Source organism: Pristiophorus japonicus, chromosome 14 (assembly GCF_044704955.1).
Source record: "Pristiophorus japonicus isolate sPriJap1 chromosome 14, sPriJap1.hap1, whole genome shotgun sequence".
NCBI lineage: Eukaryota > Metazoa > Chordata > Chondrichthyes > Pristiophoridae > Pristiophorus > Pristiophorus japonicus.
In genome coordinates this window covers 129868599-129892558 of record NC_091990.1, presented here as the reverse complement: position 1 = coordinate 129892558, position 23960 = coordinate 129868599, and the positions used below count along the sequence as shown (strand labels likewise).

The 23960-nt window shown below is 43.4% G+C and overlaps 1 protein-coding gene across 1 annotated transcript in view; it reads left to right on the top strand.

Annotated features, from left to right (window-relative positions):
- Nucleotides 1-23960, top strand: part of sbf2 (SET binding factor 2) — a 715543-nt gene that overhangs the window by 303530 nt on the left and 388053 nt on the right. The window contains exon 4 of the mRNA XM_070898748.1: nt 8760-8882. Within this exon, the coding sequence (XP_070754849.1) occupies nt 8760-8882 (123 nt within the window). The remainder of the gene's footprint in view (nt 1-8759; nt 8883-23960) is intronic.

Sequence of the window (23960 nt, the reverse complement as noted above, 5' to 3'; positions counted from 1 at the left end):
TAAGTATTTTTGGAGTGTAGTTACTGTTGTAATGTGGGAAACGCGAATTTGCACAAAAGAAAGCTCCCACAGCAGCAATGTGAAAATGACCTTGTTCTTGAGCTGGCGGATGGCCTTTTCTACCTCGTGCAGGACTGGGGTTTTGCTGAGATGGTGATGGGTAGCATGCTGCGGGATGGAGTCGAAGACACTCGAGTCAAAGGCAGAGTCTTGGTTAAGGAGGTCTTCGAAGTGCTCCTTCCAGCAGGTCCTGACTGCCTCGGTATCCTTGATGAGTGTGTCCCTGTTCTTGGCCAGCAGTGGGGTGGGTCCTTGGGTGCTTGGGCCGTAGGTGGCCTTGATTGCGGTGCAGAATCCTCTCACATTATAGCTTTAAGGCAACGGGAGTGGATGGAATCCGCGCTGAGGCACTAAAGCATGACGGAGAGGCACTATTGGCATGAATGCATGACCTCATCTCTCTCATCTGGAAGGAGGAGAGCATGCTGGGAGATCTCAGAGATGCAGTAATCGTGAACATCTTTAACAAAGGGGACAAGTCCGACTGCTGCAACTACAGAGGAATATCGCTGTTATCAGCCACTGGGAAAGTCGTCGCTAGAATCCTCCTCAACCGTCTTCTCCCTGTGGCTGAGGCATCAGCCACAGCAGTGCGGATTTCATCCTCTACGGGGCACAACGGACATGATTTTTACAGCTGCAAGAAAATGTAGGGAACAGCACCAACCCTTCTACATGGCCTTCTTTGACCTTACAAAGGCCTTTGACGCTGTTAACTATGGAACGTCATCCTCCATTTCGGCTGCCCCCAAAAGTTTGTCACCATCCTCTGCCTGCTCCACAACAACATGCAAACCGTGATCCTGACCAACGGATCCATTACAGACCCAATCCACGTCCGGACCGGGGTCTAGCAGGGCTGCATCATCGCTCCAACCCTTTTCTCAATCTTCCTCGCTGCAATGCTCCACCTCACACTCAACAAGCACCCTGTTGGAGTGGAACTAACTACAGAACCAGTGTGAACCTGTTCAACCTTCATCATCTCCAGGCCAGATCCAAGACCGTCCCAAGCTCTGTCGTTGAGCTACAGTACGCGGACGACGCCTGCGTCTGCGCACATTCAGAGACTGAACTCCAAGTCATAGTCAACATCTTTACTGAGGCATACGAAAGCATGGGCCTTACACTAAACATCCGTAAGACAAAGGTCCTCTACCAACCTGACCCCGCCACACAGCACTGCCTCCCCGCCCCCCCACAGTCATCAAGATCCATGGCACGGCCCCGGGCAACGTGGACCACTTTCCATACCTCGGGAGCCTATTATCAGCAAGGGCAGACATCAACGACGAGATTCAACAACGCTGCCTGAGGAAAAGAGTGTTCGAAGATCAGGCCCTCAAAACTGCCACTAAGCTTATGGTTTACAGAGCTGTAGTGATACCCGCCCTCCTGTATGGCTCAGAGACGTGGACCATATACAGTAGACACCTCAAATCACTGGAGAAATACCACCAATGATGTCTCAGCATGATCCTGCAAATCCCCTGGGAGGACAGATGCACCAATGTTAGCATCCTCGATCAGGCCACCATCCCCAGCATCGAAGCACTGACCACTCTCGACCAGCTCTGCTGGGCGGGCCACATTGTTCGCATACCTGACATAAGACTCCCAAAGCAAGCACTCTACTCGGAACTCCTACATGGCAAGCGAGCCCAAGGTGGGCAGAGAAAACATTTCAAGGACACCCTCAAAGCCTCCTCGATAAAATGCAACATCCCCACCGACCGCCAAAGTGGAGGAAGTGCATCCGGGAGGGCACTGAGCACCTTCTAGTCTCATCGCTGAGAGCATGCAGAAACCAAGAGCAGGCAGCGGAAGGAGCATGCGGCAAACCAGTCCTGCCCACCCTTTCCTTCAACGACTGTCTGTCCCACCTGTGACAGAGACTGTAACTCCCATATTGGACTGTTCAGTTACCCAAGAACTTACTTTAGAGTGGAAGCAAATCTTCCTTGATTTCGAGGGACTGCCGATGATGATGATGATGATGATAATGACCAGATAATCTGTTTTTTTTAATGTTATGTTGATTGAGGAATAAATATTGGCCAGAACACTGAGTACTTATCCGATTCCGTTTTGAAAGCCACGATTCAATCTGCCCCCCTTTCAGGCAGTGCATTCCAGATTGTAATCACTCGTGCATGAAAACGTTTTTTGCTCATGTCGCCTTTGGTTTGTCTGCCAATCACTTTAAATCTGCGTCCTCTGGTTCTCGACCCTTCCACCAATGGGAACAATTTCTATCTGCGCTGCTCAGAACCCTCATGATTTTGAACACATTTAGCAAATTTCCTCTCAACCTTCTCTGCTCTAAGGAGAACAACCCCAGCTGCTTAGAATTGAACACAATAATCCAGTTGAAGCCAAACCAGCATTATATAAAGGTTCATCATAACTTCCTTGCATTTGTACTCAATGGGCCCGAAATTGCTGGACCTACTTGTCTGCTGCCGCCGACTTTTCTCAGAAGTCTCCCTGGTTTCTGGGTGGTCTCCCCTCCGAGCGAGTTTGGTGGAGTCCTCCCACCGGCGGGGAGAGCGGACCGCTGGGTACCATACGCCGGCCTGCAACGCCCAGAAATGTCTTCCCGCCCGCCGAGCTACCAGTCTGGTCCGCGCAGTCCTCCGCTGCAGCAGTGGAAAAGATTGCCGTGCAGAGGCAGATCTGACCTCAACGGCAAGTATGAAGTCCTGCAAAAAAAAAAGTTAGTCTTTTCATTTTTTTTGTAGGAATTTAGGTGGATGGGGCCCCCTGAAGGATTTCTGGTGTTTTTTTTTAATGTTTTGAAAATGTTTAATTTCAGCAGTCGTCTTCCTCCCCCTCCCCCGGGCCCCGACTCAATCCTCGGCCGTACTTTGCTGAGGATTGCATTTGCTGCCGAGAATGGGAGCTACCGCCCGCTGCTGCCCAGATTCGGTGTGGAAGTCCCATTTTTGCCGCTGGGCGGTCTTTCCCAGATTTTTTCATGGAACTTCTGCCCAAAGTATCGTAAGGATCTCGGTGGTCCTTTGGCTGGTACTTGGGCGGAACTTGGCTTCCATCAATTTCGGGCCCTGTACTTCTATTTATGAAGCCCAGGATCCCGTATGATTTTTTTAAAACCACTTTCTCTACCTGCCCTGCCACCTTCAATGATTTGCGCATATATACACCCAGGTCTCTCTGTTCATGCACCCCCTTTAGAATTGTACCCTTCAGTTTATATCGCCTCTCCTTCCTACCAAAATATATCACTTCTTACCAAAATGCATCACTATTTGATAGAGGTGTTCAAAGTCATGAGCAGTTTAGATAAAGTGAATAAGGAGAAACGATTTGCAGGGCAAAAGGGTCAGTAACCAGAGGACACCGATTTAAGGTGATTGGCAAAAGAACCGGAGATGACATGAGGAAGCATTTTTTTATGCAGCGAGTTGTGATCTGGAATATATTGCCTGAAAGGGTGGAGGAAACAGTCAATACCTGTCGTAACTTTCAAAGAGAAATTGGATAAATTCTTGAAGGGAAAAAAATCACAGGGCTATGGGGAAAGAGTAGGTGAGTGGGACTAATTAGAAAGCACAACTTAAGAACCGGCACGGGCAAATTGGGCCAAATGGCATCCTGATCATTCTATGATCTAGTTTTGGCTGACACTTGTGTGCTGCCTTTTGAATAGGATATCAAACTCCGGCCCAGTCTGCTTGTTCATATAGATCATTTGGCTCTTTTGTTTGAAGAACAGCAAGGGAGGGAGTTATTTGCATTGTTGTATTAAGTAAAATAATCATATTGAACTCAAAACTGCCCTGGCCAATATTCATGCAGCAACCAACACCACTAAAAAACAGATTAAAGACGTATTCATCTTAATCCTGTTTGTGGGACTTTATTGTGTGCAAATTGGTTCCCACATTTGCCTACAAAACAACAGTGACTAACCACACGGCAGTCATTCATTGGCTGCACAGCGCTTTGGGAGGTGTTTCTGTTTCATTTATTTTTCTTTTCTTTGTTTCTCTCTGTTTCACTCTCTCTCTCTCTCTCATTCTCCTTTCTGTGTCTCTTTCTCTCACTTTGTCTTCCTTCTCTCTGTCTCACACACTTTCTCCGTCTCGCCCTTCTCTACCTTTCTCTCCTTTTTTCCTCTCCCTCTCTCTCTCTCTCTCTCTCTCTCTCTCTCCCCCTTGCGCCCCCCCCCCCTCGCACGCCCCTGGTAAATTTACTGTTTTAGTTACCTTCTCAGAGGATACCAGTAGATTTTTGAGACATGATCTAATGTTGCTAAGCTATGTCCAAGGATACTGTACGACTTAGATGAGTCCCATAAGAAGCATTTAATTGTTTTCCCCACAATGGATATTTTACAAGGAGGTCTGTAATTCCTAATTCATGTCTCTTTCATCCATCTTTCTATTGTCTTTTCAGTTTTTCAATTACTTGGGCTAGTTATCTTTAACTGAATTTATATAACTTCAAGCTGCTACTACCTTTTGTTTGTTTCTATCTTTTACAATGGCTTAGAACTATAGAACTTTACAGCACAGAGCCCATCATATCTGTGACTGCTTTTGCTTGACCAATTCAGAATTAATCCTACTACCCTGCTCTCCCCATGGTCCTGCCCATCATTTGCTTCAAAGGTTTATCCATGTTTCCTTTAAAACATGAAATGGTCTGTCCCTCTACTACTCTACTGCACAGTAACCCATGCTCCCAACAAATCTACATAAAGAAATTTCTCCCAAACGCTCTGTTCACTTCTTATCGACCCTGTAGGATAGATTTTCCATCTGGAAATGGCGGGAGGAGGATCGGGAATTGCATCCACCTGACACCGTGCTTTCAGGGTGCATGATTTATATTTTATTTGATCAACAGGTGCTGAAAAACAAGTCAGTGTCCGGTGGATGAATTTGTGTTATATTCTTTGAAAAGTATTAAAGCTTAGTGTTTTTAAATATTATAAAACTGAATTCATTGAAGTATACTTCCATATGGTGATTTTTGCAATGATGTCAAAAGCAACTCATAAGTCATGATCTTATTCAAAATAATACAGTAGTCCAGCAGATGGCAGCAGATTTGTCATTATTACTCTATTCTCTCAAGTACTTTAAGATTTATGATGTGTCGTAGGATCGACCTCAAGATAGATGAATAATATATACCCAAACAATCAGTAGTTCAAACATCAGTTTACATTTGCAAAACAAGCGCATATGGGAATGGAAAGTTTGCCTGATAAAATTTTATTTCTTTCGTCATATTCGTATCCTGTGGCCTATAGTGTGGTTTAACATCGGAACATAAGAAATGGGAACAGGAGTAGGCCATACAGTCCTCGAGCCTGCTCCGCCATTCAATAAGATCATGGCTGATCTGATCATGGACTCAGCTCCACTTCCCCAGCCCGTTCCCCATAACTCCTTATCCCCTTATCGATTTCTGTCTTAAATTTATACAATGTCCCAGCTTCCACAGCTCTCTGAGGCAGCGAATTCCACAGATTTACAACCCTCAGAGAAGAAATTTCTCCTCATCTCTGTTTTAAATGGGTGGCCCCTTATTCTAAGATTATGCCCTCTAGTTCTAGTCACCCCCATCAGTGGAAACATCCTCTCTGCATCCACCTTGTCAAGCCCCCTCATAATCTTAGACGTTTCGATAAGATCACCTCTCATTCTTCTGAATTCCAATGATTAGAGGCCCAGCCTACTCAACCTTTCCTCATGTGAACCCCCTCATCCCTGGAATCAACCTCGTGAACCTTCCCTGAACTGCTTCCAAAGCAAGTATATCCTTTCGTAAATATGGAAACCAAAACTGCACGTAGTATTCCAGGTGTGAATCCAACCGCTTGAAGTTGCAGTATGTTCCCCCAGTGGGTATTTTGGGGGATTTTTGTCTCCAATAATGTATGGATATATTAATGTAACTGCTACCTCGACAGCGAAACACCTTGTCTTTCTGTTTGTAGAGTCTTTTCCAACAATGTTTGATGAATCCCACCGTGGCAGTTTGAAAATTTTAATTCAGTTAAAGTCTGCAAATAAAAAGCTTGTATCAGTAAACGTGGGCATGAAGCAGTCAGAGTGTCATAAAATCCAACATGGTTCATTACTGTCCTTTAGGGAAAGAAACCTGTTGGGGCCCCACAAGTCCTGGGTTTAGGCATGCACTGTGTATGTCCCGAAACCCAGAACTTGCGATCAGAGAGAGAGAGGGCGAGAGCGGGGGTCGGGGAGGGGGGGGTTTGGCGATCGGGTCGGGGAGAGGGCTAGAGTGGGGGGGACGGAGGGAGAACGAGTCGGAGGGAGGGCGAGACAGCGGGGGTCGGGGAGAGGGCGAGACAGCGGGGGTCAGAGGGAGGGCGAGACAGCGGGGGTCAGAGGGAGGGCGAGACAGCGGGGGTTGGAGGGAGGGCGAGACAGCGGGGGTCGGAGGGGAGGGCGAGACAGCGGGGGTCGGCGAGGGCGGGGGCAGGAGAGCGAGATAGCGGGGCCGGAGTGGTAGCGGGAGTTGGGGCGAGGGCGAGTGATGGATCGGAGAGAGGGAGAGGGTGAGTGAGGGATGGAGAGAGTGCAACAAGTGATCGAAGGGGGCAAAGACTGGATTGGACAGGGAGAGGAGCAGAGGTCAGGATCTTGGGCGGGGAGAGGAGGCCTGGAACTCGGGCGGGGAGGTCAGCAACTCGAGCGGGAAGGTGAGGTGAGGTGGGGTGGTGTGGGTCGTCAGGAACTCTGGAGGGGAGGTCAGGTACGCGGGGGAGAGCGGGGTGGGGATGTCAGGAGCTGGGGACTGGGGCGGGAGGGGAGGTTTGTCAGGAACTCAGGAGGGTAGGTCAGGTACTTGGGTAGGGAAGGTGGTCAGGAACTGGGGGCGATGGAAGGAAGGTTAGCAACTTATTGGGGAGGAGGGCAGGAATTTATTTGCAGGTTTGCAGAAGGTCTTAATCCATGAGGGCGAGCCCTGTCTATTCCATGTGAGCCCTGTGCTATCTGGAGTCGGGCAGTCAGAATGGCTCAAATTACACGTTGCAAAGTTCTTGATTACTAAGACAGGCAGGATCGAATTATACATTCCAGATAAACTGGATAAAAGAGAATGTATATTCGTTGCGAATTATGAATTATTTCTTAATTTGTTTGCATTGCTTATCTGCTGTCATACCTTTTAATCTAGATACTAATCTAGTGTAGCCAACTCGCCCCTCATACCTACATAGTTTGCTTTGTTCTGATTTAAGACCTCGTTTTGGATTGAGCTAAATCACTCTCAAACTCAATACAAAATTCTATCAGATTATGATTGAGATGAAATGTAAATGCAAATTTGCCTTTATTGTGTTTGGTCAACTGTGGCCAAAAGGAAAATATTAGAATTTCAATTTGATGTGATTGATGCATCAGAGTAGAAAGAATTGACATATTTCTAGAAATGTTGACATAGTCGACAACATCATAGTACTGTGTGGCAAGCTATCATGACTTACTTTGTTTTACAGCTTTAGTATTTTGACAAAGAACGAAGAAAAGGTATTTTTTGGTTTTAAATTTGAATATGTAGTTCCCAAGGCCCCAAGTTTCCACATGATTTGCTCCTGATTTTTAGGAGCAACTGGTGTAGAACGGAGTATCTTAGAAATCACAATTCTCCACATTTAGTTTTCTCCAGTTCTAGTCAGGTAGAACAGTTTCACTTTGGAACTGAATTTTTTTTTCAAAAGTGGGTGTGTCCGGCCACTGACGCCTGATTTCAAAGTTTCCACAGTGAAAACCTACTCCAAACTAACTCAGAAATGGAGTAAGTGAAGATTTTTGTACGCTTGAAAAAACCTTGTCTACACTTTAAAAAATCAGGCGCAGGTTACAAATTACGCGTAGGGAACGAGGTGGGGGGGTGGTGGGGGGGGAAGGGAAGTCATTAAATTCTACAATCAATCCTTCGTTATACTTGTACAAATATTATACAAATAAATCCAACCTGAATAAAAATTTATAAGCAAAGAAAAGATTAAATAAACCATGTTCCTACCTGTGTGAAAGTGCTTCAGGCAGGCCTTTCAGGCAGTGGTGTGGCGTCAGTGTCTCGACGGCAGCGGCAGCAAGCAGCCTTCGAGCTGTGAGGGGAACTGACTGAGGCCATTTGGACAGGGAGAGGCAGCCACATCGTCATCTTTATATTTAAATTTGCAGAATGGGTGCACCACATATTATGCAATGGTTTGCTTCCTCATGCAAGAAATTCTTTGTTCTTGGTGGAAGTTGATCCATTGCAAAGTTGAATTGGCACTTTTATTTCTCCAAACACACAGTCCTTAATTTGCAGGCACCGGTTCTGCAAGTTTAGCAGTGAAAAGCTGAACTCACTGATTTCAACAGTGCTGCTAAAAGCACTCCCTCACACACAGAAATATCAAGAAAATTAAAATACAAGCTTTTGCAGGGGTCCAAGAAACAAATCTTCACTTTTTCTGCAGCACTTTTAAAAATGGCCGAGTGCCAATGTTTACTTCAGACTGCGCGTGCGCGAACGCTCCAACGTTTTCGGCGCGAAAAACAGGCGCCCAGCTCTGAGGTGCGCCTTTTTCGCCGCGTGTGGAAACTTGGGGCCATATTGGTGACATGTAAGTTGGGTACTGTATGCTGTTGGGCTTTCTTTGTGTAGTGACTCAAATTAAATTCAATCTCTTCAATATGCTATAGGGAGCTAAACACGATGAAACAGAAGGTGAAGAGGAGGATACAGGGTTAATCCAACCTGCACAGGTGTTTGCCCCTAAAAGTTTGGTGCTGGTGTCTCAACTGGATTACCCAGAAATATTCAAGGTAAGTTTACTTCTATTGTGATTTATATCTTTCTACATTTTAAATATATATTATTTTCTGGAATTACTTGTTTAATTATTTAATTGATTCAATTATTGAATCCTTGGACAGCTGACGAAAACCTGATTCTCATGATTGATGGCCATAATTGTTTTCTGAAGATTTTCTCTGAGTTGTATAAAATAGATAATCTAACATTATTCTTTTTGCACTTTGTTCATATAGTACTTGTAATAAATAGTGTATTGAAAACAGAAGACACTTAAATACTTCCTGTTTTTACATGTGGAAAGTTCCTTGCGAGCGAGTTAATATATTGATGGTGCTCAGCATATGTTTGGCATGTTTTGCAATCAATGGCCCAGATTTTGCAGTCAGCAGCGAAAGAAAGGTGTTTGCCGCTGACTTCAAAAAAGCTGACCACAAAGATTTAGCGGGTTCTAGAGCGTAGACTTCCTTTTTTCCAATGTCAGTTTTAATTGGGCACCTCCTACAAGGGATCTGTGGCATCCAGCAACTGGGCAAGCAGCAGGCAGGCAGATCAGCCAATCAGATTGAAGAATTTTCACAGACAGCAGAGCAGGAAATAAAAAGCAGGGGATACAAATCACATTTAAATCATTGACTTGAAAGCGAAATAAAGATTGGGACATATACATGGGGTTAAGGGAGAAACGTAAGTGTCAGAAGAAAAAGCTAAAAACATTTTTTTATTAATAATCTTCAATTTTTAAATGTTCTTCTGAGGGGAATTTGACTCCATATTTGTAAAATTAGTTTTCAGGACAGCGATGTTGTTCAGCAGTTATTATGACTTTGTACCAATGTTTCCTTTCAGCTCTGGAGGTCTCACACAGCCATCTCAACAGCTTTTAAATGGAAAAATTGTGTATGTGCAGAATTCTGAATGGGCCGTGCAGCCTGCTAAAGAGGCCACGCGGCCCAAAAAAAGATTAGAGGGAACATAAGAACATAAATAGGAGCAGGAGTAGGCCATTTGGCCCCTCGAGCCTGCTTCGCCATTCAATAAAATCATGGCTGATCTGATCATGGACTCGGGTTCACCTCCCTGCCCGCTCTCCATAACCCCTTATTCCCTTATCATTTAAGAAACTGTCTTTTTCTGTCTTAAATTTATTCAATGTCCCAGCTTCGACAGCTCTCTCAGGCAGCGAATTCCACAGATTCACAACCCGCTGAGAGAAGAAATTTCTTCTCATCTCAGTTTTAAATGAGTGGCTCCTTATTCTAAGATTATGCCCTCTAGTTCTCGTCTCCCCTATCAATAGAAGCATCCTCTCTACATCCACCTTGTCAAGCCCCCTCATAATCTTACATGTTTTGATAAGATCACACCTCATTCTTCTGAATTCCAATGAATAGAGGCTCAACCTTTCCTCATAAGTCAACCCTCTCATCTCTGGAATCAACCTAGTGAACCCTCTCTGAACTTCCTCCAAAGCAAGTATATCTTTTCGTAAATATGGAAACCAAAACTGCACGCAGTATTCCAGGTGTGGCCTCACCAATACCATGTATAACTGTAGCAAGACTTCCATGCTTTTATACTCCATCCCCTTTGCAATAAAGGCCAAGATACCATTGGCTTTCATGATCACTTGCTGTATGTGCATACTATTCTTTTGTGTTTCATGCACAAGTACCCCCAGGTCCCGCTGTACTGCAGCACTTTGCATTCTTTCTCCAGTTAAATAATAACTTGCTTTTTGATTTTTTTTTGCCAAAGTGCATAACCTCACACTTTCCAACATTATACTCCATCTGCCAAATATTTGCCCACTCACTTAGCCTGTCTGTCCTTTTGCAGATTTTTTGTGTCCTCCTCACCCATTGCTTTTCCTCCCATCTTTGTATCGTCAGCAAACTTGGCTATGTTACACTCAGTCCCTTCTTCAAGTTGTTAATATAAATTGTAGTGGCTGACTTGCTTCCACTCTAAAAGTGAGTTCTCAGGTGACTGAGGAGTCAAATGCGGGACCTACAGTCTCTGTCACAGGTGGGGCAGACAGTGGTTGAAGGGAAGTGTGGTTGGGGAGCCTGGGTTGACGCACGCTCCTTCCGCTGTCTACACTTGGCTTCAGCTTGCTCTCGGCGATGAGACTCGAGGTGTTCAGTGCTTTCCCGGATGCTTTTCCTCCACTTTAGGTGGTCGTGGGCCAGGGATTCCCAAGAGTCGGTGGGGATGTTGCAAGGAGGCTTTGAGGATGTCCTTGAAGTGTTTCCTCTGCCCATCTGGGGCTCGGTTGCCGTGTCGAAGCTCCGCATAGAGCGCTTGCTTTGGGAGTCTCGTGTCGGGCATGCGGACGATGTGGCCTGCCCAACGGAGCTGATCGAGCGTGGTCAATGTTTCAATGCTGGGGATGTTGGCCTGAGCGAGAACATTGACTTTGGTGCGTCTATCCTCCCAGTGGATTTGCAGGATCTTGTGGAGGCAGCACTGATAGTACTTCTCCAGCGTTTTGAGGTGTCTGCTGTATATAGTCCACGTCTCTGAACCATATAGGAGGGAGGAAATCACTACTGCTCTGTAGTCCATGAGCTTGGTGCTGGATTTGAGGTCCTGGTCTTCAAACTCTCTCTTCCTCAGGCGACCGAAGGTTGCGCTGGCACACTGAAGGCAGTGTTGGACCTAGTCATCAATGTCTGCTAGGATCCGCGGTATGGAAAATGGTCCACGTTGTCCAAGGCCTTGTCTTATCTTGTATTCTGTGCTTCGACTAATAAAGGAAAGTATCTCATGTGCCTTCTTAACCATCTTATCTACCTGTCCAACTACCTTTAGGAGTCTGTGGACATGCACTCCAAGGGCTCTCTGTTCATCTACATTTCTCCGTATCCGACCATTTATTGTATATTCCCCTGCCTTGTGAGCCTTCCTCAAATACATTACCTCACACTTCTCGGGATTGAATTCCATTTGCCACTTTTCTGCCCACCTGACCAGTCCATTGCTATCTTCCTATCGTCTACAGCTTTATTCTTCACTATCAACCATACGGCCAATTTTTGTATTATCTGAAAACTTCTGAATCATGTCTGAGTCCTGTGGAACCCCACTGGAAACCGCCCTCCAATCACAAAAACACCCGTTGACCATTATCCTTTGCTTCCTGCCACTGAGCCAATTTTGGATTCAACTTGCCACTTTCCCTTGGAACCCAATGGACTAGAAATTTGGTTCTCGGCGATAATTGTATTTTTTTGCCCAAATAATCATTACGGCAAAGCTATCGCTATGAGACCGTAAATTCTAGCTTTAATTTGTGCAGTGGTAAAAATCGGCGTTGCACGAGGATTTGTGGCACAAACCGCAAATTTTCTGCAACTTTACTCCGAGGCCGATACCGCTGTGAGATGGGCCGCGTGGGGGGGGGGGGGGGGGGGAGGGACATCAAAAATTAATTGCAAAAAATAAAAAATCACAAAACATTTACAAGACACTTAACTAGTGAATCGTTGCAGAAGAATTAAAAAATAAAAACTTTAACTTGCCTTTTTTGCAGGTCTTCATATTTACCGCTGCTCCAAGGGCTGCAATGCAGCTTTTTCCTTGGCGTTTTTTTCGTCCTAAATTCGGGTGCGCTCAGAGCCAAATTTTTGGCGAAATCGATATTTCGAGTCTTGCACGGCGGCGATCCTCTCTCCAGCTGTATTTGAAAAGCGCTGCCGCAAGACTTCTCCGAATTTCCCGCCGCACCGTTTTTCGCCAGAAACGGCAAAATATCGACAAAAAAACGGGCGCAAGGTTGGTGAATTTTTAGCCCAAGGCCTTTTACTTTTATTTCAAGTATCTGGTAGCAATTTGTCATGATGAACACTTCTAACTGATAGTGAATGGCAGGTGGTTATCAGTTTCTAAGGAAGAAAGGCTGATTTGCACTGAACAGCGGCCTTGTTTTATCTTTTCAGAACATTAAATGTACATTTCCAAAAAAGCATTGGGGACCTCTAGTGTAGTGGATTGAGCCTTTTACCTCAAATCCAGTTTCACCTAAAATTGTTGTGGTGGTTGTACTGCGTTATAGTAGAGGTTTGTATTTCCAATAGCTACAATTCCCTAACTCTCATGATCTATTTATTACGCGAACTGCACTTCAGGTGTTTGCATGAGCCAGAATTAGCAATCACTCCCAATTCCAGTACCCTGTTTGCATCGACTCCACATTTCATATGCTTTAGATACTGTATTATTATGATTTAAAAAAAAATACCATTGTCCCTTTCAACGGTTTAATAGCAAATAAGCAGGCTTAAGTTCATCAGGATCCAGGAACTGTACAGTTTATGTAATTTGTCCTTACAGTTGTGATCCAGGGATAGAATTATTCATATTTGCTGAAAACTGGTCCAGATTTTCCTGGGTGCTTGTGTCACAATGGTGTATTTGGGCTGTAGGAACCCATGAACGGCACAAAAGAGGAAGGAAATTCTGGAAAAAAGTGACTTACGGCATTAATTATGCCACTCCAATTTTCCTGGGACTTCTCTGCCGTTCCCTTAACAGAAAACAGATAGATGGTAATTATGATCACTCTGCCCCCGTTAAAATCCATGGCGATCGTGATTTCTTACATTTAAGCCAGTTTTCATGCTGCTGCTGCTGAGACTTTAAAGTAATCGTCTAAGTTGCCTGGCAGGGATGTGATTTATTGCTCCAAGATTGGTATGGAAAACAGAGAGCCAAAATCAAACCGTTATCCGAATGAAGAGTCTCACCTGAACTATCAGGAACTGCTGCTAATGCAACAATTGTCATCTACAGCACAATCCCAGTCCAACATTTCTTGGAAAACAAATTATGCCGTTATCAGGATTTAATTTGGCGTATAATGGGTAGTGATAGACTTCAAGAAGACAGACAGGCTAGTGAAATGGGTGGACATGTGCCAGATAAAATTTAACACAGAAAAGTGCAAAGTGATACATTTTGGTAGGAAGAACGAGGAAAGGCAATATAAACTAAAGGGTACAATTCGAAAGGAGGTGCATGAACAGAGAGACCCGGGGGTATATGTGCACAAATCGTTGAAGGTGGTAGGGCAGGTTGGGAAAGTGGTTAAAAAAATCATATGGGATTCTGGGCTTCATAAATAGAGGCATAGAGTACAAAAGCAAGGAAGTTATGAAGAACCTTTATAAAACACTGGTTCGGCCTCAATTGGAGTATTGTGTCCAATTCTGGGCACCGCACTTTAGGAAGGATGTGAAGGCCTTAGAGAGGGTGTAGAAAAGATTTACACGAATAGTTTCAGGGATGAGGGACTTCAGTTATGTGGATAGATCAGAGAAGCTGGGGTTGTTCTCCTTAGAGCAGAGAAGGTTGAGAGGAGATTTGATAGAATTGTTCAAAATCATGAGGGGTCTAGACAGAGTAGATAGAAAGCTAGAAAGCAACTGTTCCCATTGGCAGAAGGGTCGAGAACCAGAGTACTCGGATTGAAGGTGATTGGCAGAAGAACCAAAGGCGACGTGAGGAAAAAGTTTTTACGCAGTGAGTGGTTTGCCTGAAAGGATGGTGGAGGCAGATCCAATCGTGGCTTTCAAAAGCGAATTGGATAAGTACCTGGACGAAAAATATTTGCCGGGCTCCGGGGAAAGGGTGGGGGAGTGGGACTAGCTGAATTGCTCTTGCAGAGAGCCAGCACAGGCCCAACAGACCGAATGAGCTCCTTTCGTCCTGTAACCATTCTATGGTTTCAATTTTGGCTGAGTTCGTTTTTCGGCGCACTTACCGGAGTTGCGCCGCTTATCTGCGTTCCGAGGTGCAGCGAAAATTTTTCTTTGCCACTTTGGCCGCTGTCTGGCCTCTTCACTGTAGCCGTGCAGCGTGGCCAGTCGAGTCAGGGATGGAGCCAGCATTCTGCACCGAAAACTGCCGGGGCATCTGCACATGCGCAGTGGAGTCCGCTGGTGATGTTCACGCCTGAGCAGTAGCACTGCGAGTCTGCAACAGTCGGTCTCTCTCACTTTCAGAGCGTGGCGATAGGCTCCTTCAAGGAAACATAGAAAATAGGTACAGGAGCAGGCCATTCGGCCCTTCGAGCCTCCACCGCCATTCAATATGATCATGGTTGATCATGCAACTTCAGTACCTCACCCCTGCCTTCTTTCAATACCACCTGATTCCTTTAGCCATAAGGGCCACATCTAACTTCCTTTTGAATATGTCCAACGAACTGGCCTGAACAACTTTCTGTGGCAGAGAATTCCACAGGTTCACAACTCTCTAGATTCTTCTAAATTCCAGTGAATATAAGCCGAGCCGATCCAGTCTTTCTTCATATGTCAGTCCTGCCATCCCGGGAATCAGTCTGGTGAACCTTCGCTGCATTCCCTCAATAGCAAGCACGTCCTTCATCAGATTAAGAGACCAAAACTGCACACGATACTCAAGGTGTGGTCTCACCAAGGCCCTGTATAACTGCAAGTAAGACCTCCCTGTTCCTATACTCAAATCCCCTCACTATGAAGGCCAGCATGCCATTTGTTTTCTTAACTGCCTGCTGTACCTGCATGCCTATCTTCAATGACTGATGTACCATGACACCCAGGTCTCTCTGCACCTCCCCTTTTACTAATCTGTCACCATTCAGATAATAATCTGCCTTCCAAAGTGGGTAATCTCACATTTTTCCACATTATACTGCATTTGCCCATTCACCTAACCTGTCGAAGTCCCCCTGCAGCCTCTTAGCATCCTCCTCCTCGCAGCTCGCACTGCCCCCCAGCTTAGTGTCATCTGCAAACTTGGAGATATTATCTTCAATTCCTTCATCTAAATCATTAATGTATATTGTAAATAGCTGGGGTCCCAGCACTGAACCCTGCGGCACCCCACTAGCCTGCCATTCTGAAAAGGACCCGTTTATTCCCACTCTTTGCTTCCTGTCTGCTAACCAGTTCTCTATCCACGTCAATACATTACCCCCAATACCATGTGCCTTTATTTTGAACACTAATCTCGTGTGGGAAGCCCAAATACACCACATTCACTAATTCTCCCTTATCCACTCTACTAGTTACATCCTCAAAAAATTGTAGAAGATTTGTCAAGCATGATTTCCCTTTCATAAATCCATGCTGACTTGGACCGATCCTGTCACTGCTTTCCAGGTGCGCTGCTATTACATCTTTAATAATTGATTCCAGCATTTTTCCCACCACCGATGTCAGGCTAACCGATCTATAATTCCCTGTTTTCTCTCTCCCTCCTTTTTTAAAAAGTGGGGTTACCTTAGCTACCCTCCAATCCATAGGAACTGATCCAGAGTCCATGGAATGTTGCAAAATGACCAACTATTTCTAGTCTGCATCCCAGAGTACTTAAGGATGTGGCCCTATCAGGCCCTGGGGATTTAGCGGTCTTCAGTTCCTTCAGTTTTCCTAACACCATGTCCTGACTGATGAGGATTTCCCTCAGTTCCCCCTTCCCCCTTCTCCCTAGACCTTTAGTCCTCTAGTATTTTCGCGAGGTTATTCGTGTCTTCCTTAGTGAAGAAAGAACCAAAATATTTGTTCAGTTAGTCTACCATTTCCTTGTTCCCCATTATGAATTCACCTGATTCTGACTGCAAGGTACCTACATTAGTCTTCGCTAATCTTTTTCTCTTCACATATCTATAGAAGCTTTTGCAGTCAGTTTTTATGTTCCCTGCAAGCTTACTCTCATATTCTATTTTCCCCCTCCTAATTAAACCCTTAGTCCTCCTCTGCTGAATTCTAAATTTCTCCCAGTCCTCAGGTTTGCTGCTTTTTCTGGCCAATTTATATGCCTCTTCCTTGGATTTGACACTTTCCCTAATTTCCCTTGTTAGCCACGGTTGAGCCACCTTCCCTTTTTTACACTTGCGCCACACAGTGATGTAAAATTATTGTAGTTCATCCATGTGATCTTTAAATATCTGCCATTGCCTATCCACAGTCAACCCTTTAAGTATCATTCTCCAGTCTATCCTAGCCAATTCACGTCTCATACTGTCGAAGTTTCCTTTCTTTAAGTTCAGGACCCTAGTCTCTGAATTAATTGTGTCACTCTCCATCTTAATGTAGAATTCTACCATATTATGGTCACTCTTCCCCAAGGGGCCCCGCATGACCAGATTGCTAATTAATCCTCTCTTGTTACACAAGACCCAGTCTAGGATGGCCTGCTCTCTAGTTGATTCCTCGACATATTGGTCTATAAAACCATCCCTTATACACTCCAGGAAATCCTCCTTCGCAGTATTGCTACCAGTTTGGTTAGCCCAATCAATATGTAGATTAAAGTCACCCATGATAACTGCTGTACCCTTATTGCACGCGTCCCTAATTTCCTGTTTGATGCCATCACCAACCTACTACTGTTTGGTGGTCTGTACACAACTCCCACTAACGTTTTCTGCCCCTTGATGTTTCGCAGCTCTACCCATATAGATTCCACATCATCCACGCTAATATCCTTCCTTGCTGTTGCGTTAATTTCCTCTTTAACCAGTAACGCTACTCCACCTCCTATTCGTTCCTGTCTGTCCTTCCTGAATATTGAATACCCCCAGATGTTGAGTTCCCAGACTTGGTTACTCTGGAGCCACGTCTCCGTAATCCCAATTACATCATAACTTAACAGCTATCTGCGCAGTCAGTTCACCCACCTTATTACGAATGTTCCTCGCAGTGAGACGCAGAGCCTTCAGGTTTGTTTTTTTAACACTTTGTCCTTTTTGAATTATGTTGTAATGTGGCCTTTTTTGATATTTGACCTTGATTTCTCTGCCCTCCACTCTTGCTTTTCTCCTTCCTACCTTTTGCTTCTGCCCCCTTTTTACTTCCATCTGTCTCCCTGCATAGATTCCCAACTCCCTTCCATTTTAGTTTAAACCCTCCCCAACAGCACGAGCAAACACTCCGCCTAGGACATCAGTTCCGGTAAAGTTCTCTGCATTTATTCTGCCTCCTTTGTTGGGCTAGGGGCGGGCAGGAGAACTGATGATGCTCCTGTCTACCGGTGATTTCTATCGAGTGGCCTCCAGGCTGTACTCAAAGAAAACCCAAAGGAAACCCTTTGAGCATGGCTCCTCACTGAGAGTGTGGGACTGCTGAATTGACCCTATAGTTTTATGACAGAGTATCTTGGTGAATTTGTTTGTGCATTAAGGCTGAGGAATGGAGTATCTTTTTCTTTATGGAACTAGTTGTACTTGCTACCGTCAGGTTGAGCAAATGTTTTTTGCAGTGTTGAGTTTCTATTTTTACGTAGCCTATCATTCGAAGTTTTGTTTGCAAGGTTTGGTGGTTTGTAAGGCTTGGTGGTTTAGGTGCAGGTCCTCTCCGCTTCCCGCCCCTATCCCAGGCCGAATGATCTCCGATGTACCTACCTGCACCGATTTCTTTAACTCTCCGCAAGGGTTTTCTGAAGTGGCCACATACGCTGGCCTAAGTATAAATGGAGTAACTAATAGCTGGCCAAAGTTGCCTAAATGGGCATAACTGGCGTAGGTGGTTGCTAACGCCCCCTTTTGAGAAAAAAAAACTAACCTAAAAAAATCGTAACTAACTCCGTTACGCAGATGCAAATTGATTGGGGAAAATGAGAAAAACCAAGTTACTCCAAAAAAAATACTGAGCCTATCATATGCAGCAATAGTTATACAGATGCTCCATATGCGTATTTGAATATATCATTCGTGCCCAGCCCTGTTTGAAGTGTTCACACTACTAAGTTTGTCAATTATCCTTAAAGCATATCAAATTTATCTTAAATAGCTGATTTTTTAGTCGATAACCATATTTTAATGAGCAATGTAAAATCCACAGTATGTGCAGTCTAAATCAATTGATAGTTATTAGCAGTGCATGAAAAATAACAATTTAAGTCTGAATCTTCTCATGATCCCTTACTAGGTACTAACATCAAAGTTAGGCACATGAAGGTCGGCCTGGTCATCTGTCTTCCCTCTCTTTTGAAATCTATGAAGTTCCATGTGGTATGGAGGAATCTGATTGGGGGCGGGGGCAATTGCTCAACTATTTTGGACAATAGCTAGCAGAACACTGATCTCCGATCAACCATGGGTTCAAACAAATGTTCTAAAAATTTACAAGCCCCTTAAATGCTTATGTCTACTCATTTTATTAACGTAATTTTAAAAATGGGATAAAATCATTTAAGTGCAAAACTTCCTTCCACGTTGTTGTAAGCTTTGAGGATACTTGAAATGATTAAAGAATTTGCCCATCACATAATCAACTAAAATAAGGGTGAATAAGAATTGGGTTTTATTGTACTTATCCACTTTGTGGAAGCATCTACATTTTATTTACTGTACAGAAGCAGAACTTTAAAAACTTTATTTTTTAAATGTGGAAGTCACTTCCTATGCTATCTTGATTGGCAGGACTCATTCAAAGTTGTCACCAAGTTAAATTATAGCATTTTCCCATCATGACAAAGAAATTGCTTTGTTTGCGGCAGAATCAATGCAATGATAGTTGGCTTCGCTGCAATACTCGCTGCAGCATATTTTAATTCGAAATGCAGTAAGATATATGGAGGAAGTTATCAACAGCCTGCTCGGCACGCTACACGGCAAAATTCACCGTATATGTCGTTGATCTCGCCATTGCAGGAAAACCTGGGCCCATGTATTCTTTACGTGGATTGGATCTACTTTCTGAACTCCTTGATTGATGGATTATCACAATGCAGACCAAAGCTTGCACAGGCTAAAATGACAATCTAATTAATTGAAAATATGAAGTACAATAAAGCATCAGAATGAAGCATACACACAGAGGACAACATAGTATTTGTACATTTAAGAGCACCAAAAGTCTAACAGTGAGCTAACTGTTTATATCCCGATTTCAAGATAAATGTCGTCGTCTCCTGGAACTAAACAGTCCTGAGTACTAGCACAGCAATATACAAACAGTTAATCAAAATGCCCTACTTTCACCTATTCAAACCTGATTGATGAATTCATCTTCTCATTCACAGGTCTTCGATATCTTTGATCTCTGCATTTATAATAGATTAACAAATGATATAGTTTAAAGTCTATGAAGCGTTTTTAACGTCTAGATAATTTTTGAGAAACTGTTTAATTTTGTTCAACCACAGCTGCGCTTAAAGGATTTATCATTGACCATATCAAAATAGTCCAACACAAAAACAAATAATTTCTTTATTGGGATTTTATATTCTTTGATGCATTTTGGTTAATTGTGCCACTTGATAATCTAGCTCTCATATGATGAGGCTAATTGACACTTAAATATAATTTCCCATTAAAAGCCAAATATTCAAAAAATCATCTGAAACAGATAAGAAAACAAAATATGTTAAAATTGATTGCAATAAGGTGTTCAATTTTTGAAACGGACATTGATTTTGAGATTAATTGGATAAATATTTGAAAAGGATGAATATGAAGAAAATCCATAAAATGGACAGAGTAAATTAAGGAGCGCAAGTACAGGCTCGATGGCACAAAGGGCCTCCTGTGTTTCTACAATTAAATAATTAAAAAGTTATCAACAACTTTGGCATTATTTTGTATTTTGTTTCTTCTTGGTGCCTTTTGTTATTGCCATGGGGGAGTTTAGTCACTGAAATATTTGATGCAAAGACTGCTTGGTATTTGGTTCTCTTGTATGGCTTTGCTGCTGTTGACGTTGGTGTGCATAGCCCCTTGCAGGCGGGGCTGGCCCCTTTGTTCTACCAGCATTATTTAAATTAGCTGACCCTGGGAATTCTGATTGGAGTCAGGCTCCACCAATTTTGGCAGGCATGCATCCTTTTCCCGCTGCAAATGGACATCATCGAGGACCTAAGCATTTAATAAATTTGGGGTGTGACTCAGTCTTTTTCTTTCAACTTCAAACAGTTCAAATTCCCCAATATTCAATGTTGGTTTATTGTTGTAAGTTTAGAATTAGTTATTGAGAATTAGATCTATCGAAACTGAAGGGCACCCTGTTCAGCTCCCACCAAATACTGCATCCTAGGCCAGATTTCATCCAGCTTGCTCAAGCAATGCACAACCTTGGTATCATTTGTGACCCTCAACTCGGCTTCAAACCCCACATCCTAGCCACCACCAAGAGTGCCTATTTCCACATCTACAACATAGCCTGCCATTACCCGACTCACTCCCTCTGCTGCAATTCTTGCCCATCCCTTTGTTGCATCCAATTTCAATTACAGAACGTACTCCAAGCTGGTGACCCAACTTTCATCTGCTGCCTTATCATTGATGTGCTTCACAAATCTCCAGTGGCTTCTCATCCTCCAGTGCATTGAATTCATAAATCTTGCCCATATTTTCTAGTCCCTCCAGTGCCTCTCTCCCCTCCCCCCTATCTGCTACCTTCTCCAACCCTATGTTACAGCTTGTACCCTCTATATTTTGGACCGTATTCTTCTTTGCATTGCTCCCCTCTGCTGTCTTGGTCCCACATTCTGAAACATTCACTCTTGCCTTTGAATTTAAAAGGCAATGGTTCAAGTCTACTTAAGATAATTTGACACACAATGTATGCTGAAAGTTCAGTGCAGTGTTGTGGGAGCGCTTCATTGTCAGAGGTGCTGTCTTTTTGATGACATGTTGAACCAAAGCCCTGTCTACCTCTTCAGGGATGTTCTCCCAGTGTGCTGGCCAACAATTATGCTTTGACCAAACTCAAAAAAACAGATTAATCAGTGATTACTCTTGTTTATGGGACCTTGCTGTGTACAAATTGACTGCCATTTTTGCCTAAGAGCTTATGATCTTGTATCAACAGTAGTTATACTTGAAAAGTAAATCATTGGTTGTGGAGCACTTTGGGACAAGTTCTGCATCCCTTTACTTAGCTACCACTTTCCATTCCTGCAAAAGGTTCCTCAAAACTCACCTCTGACCATGTCTTCAATCACTTCCCTACCACTGCTCGATGCCTAGTTTTGCCTCAATGAAACATTTTAGATCATTTTATAACGTGAAAGGCACTATAGAAATGGAAATTGTTCTCATACGTATTAAGTCGAGATGATTTAGGAAGTGCTGCCACAGCATGAATGTGAAAGGTCCTAACTGAGAAGATTTGCAGAATGTTAATGTCACCTGATACACATCATAAACTTTACATTGAGGCTTCTGCTGTTAGGAGAATTTAGGGAATGTCAGACATTGTAGCTGGCCAGTACTATGCCTTATCTAGGGAGTCCTTAATCATATCACCAAAAGCAAAGTGAAAACATTCTTTTTCCTTGTGTTAAAGTGAAGCCAACTCATATCCTTTAAATTTACTAGCCAAATTATTGACATTAATCTTAGATGACAAAGACCATTAAGAATTGCCAGAATGGATTTAAGTAGGTCATTCCACATAGTAAAAAAAAAAATCATTGGTTTGTAACGACAAATCATTGACATAAATCTCCTTCAATTTCCAGAAGGCATTCAAAAGGTTCCACACATTTTATCTTTCTCTTTGTGTCATCCATAGTGAACATAGCAAACAGCTGTCAAATTTTCTGGCTCCTCATTGATTGTGTTGTCTCTTGATTGGTTCTAATTTTGTCACTTCAATATTCATGTTGCCTAAATCTTTGTCTCCATTAATATTCCAACAAAAACCTTTGGCCCAATCATAACAACAACAACAACAACAATAATAAAATGTTGCATTTATATAACATATTAATGTAGAAAAATGCCCCACGGCACTTGAAAGGCAAAACCAAAGGAGGAGATATTAGGAAGAGTGCCAAAAGTTTGGTCAAAGAGGCAGATTTTAAGAAGGGTCTTAAAAGAGGAGAGGGAGGTGGAGGGATTTAGGCCAGGAATTTCAGAGCATGGTACCTTAGATGCCTGAAGGCACGACCACCTGTGGTGAAAGGGGGGTGCACAAGAGTCAAAACATTGAGATACAGTCAATATATGCGCTAAAAAATAAAATTTTAAATATAAGCACTTGAAAAATTAAAACAATGCAGAAAAGAAATCACACATTTACTCAAACTGGCTCATTTCATTACCTGATTGCTCTAAAATTCTTTCCAATTTCGCCAGTTCACACCCCAATGCACCTAGCTGGGTTTCTTGAGCATTCCATATTTTGATTATACTACTTCACTGCTCAGCCTGCTGAGCTGACAATGTTCTGCATCAAACATCTGCAGTGCACTACTACAAGCTCCTACACTGCCCAGCCCCCCTCACACCATGCACAACGAGATCAGATTATCATTCCCAGAAGCCGTAATGTGAATTCAGGTCGTGGACTTCATGCTTTCCTCCCTCCAACTCCATAGCAATCCCCCTTCTGGCACCAACACTGACCTGTCTGCCTTTTGCTCCTAAGAAAGGTGTTGCGACTTACAGGTCTAACTCGATACTATAGAAAGCAGCTCCAGCAGAACTGCTGCCGACTTCACTCTTGCGTTGTTTTTCCCATTCTAACCTCAGTCATTGCTCACTCCCTTGTCCCCCTCCCAGTCGTACATTTGCTTCACTGCTTGCTGTTTTCGCTGCCTTAAAAAAAAAAACCTTAGATTGATTTGTGGTTTAGTACATTATTTGCAAAGTAAATATGTTTAAGCAAGAGAAAGAAATCATGAAATAATAATAATTGCACTGAGGACAAAAGTAAACTAAGATTGAAAGCCAATAGAGAAGAAAGGAATTTTAACCATAAATTACTCTGGCGAGCAAACAAAATACAAATCAGAATTCAGAAGCTCAGTGAATACTGATCAAAATCTTCAATGATTCCAGAGTAGGAGGGGCGGTTGAATGTCAAAATACAGCTGTACAACTATAACATGAGTTAGCCAGAATATTGAAGTTAGTGAAACTGACAGATGAAATTTAATATGGACAAGCACTGCACATGGGAAGAAAACATGGCACAATAACTACTCTAGTGTTGAAATCACCAAGAATTTGTTGAAAGAGATCAAGGAGTCTTAGAGTTGACTTTCAATCACTGCAGCACACCAATCAACAAAGAAAATAGAATGCTGGATTAAATAGCCAAAACAGTAGAGTACAAGTTTGAGGAATTCATACTCAAACTGTATAATGCTCTGGT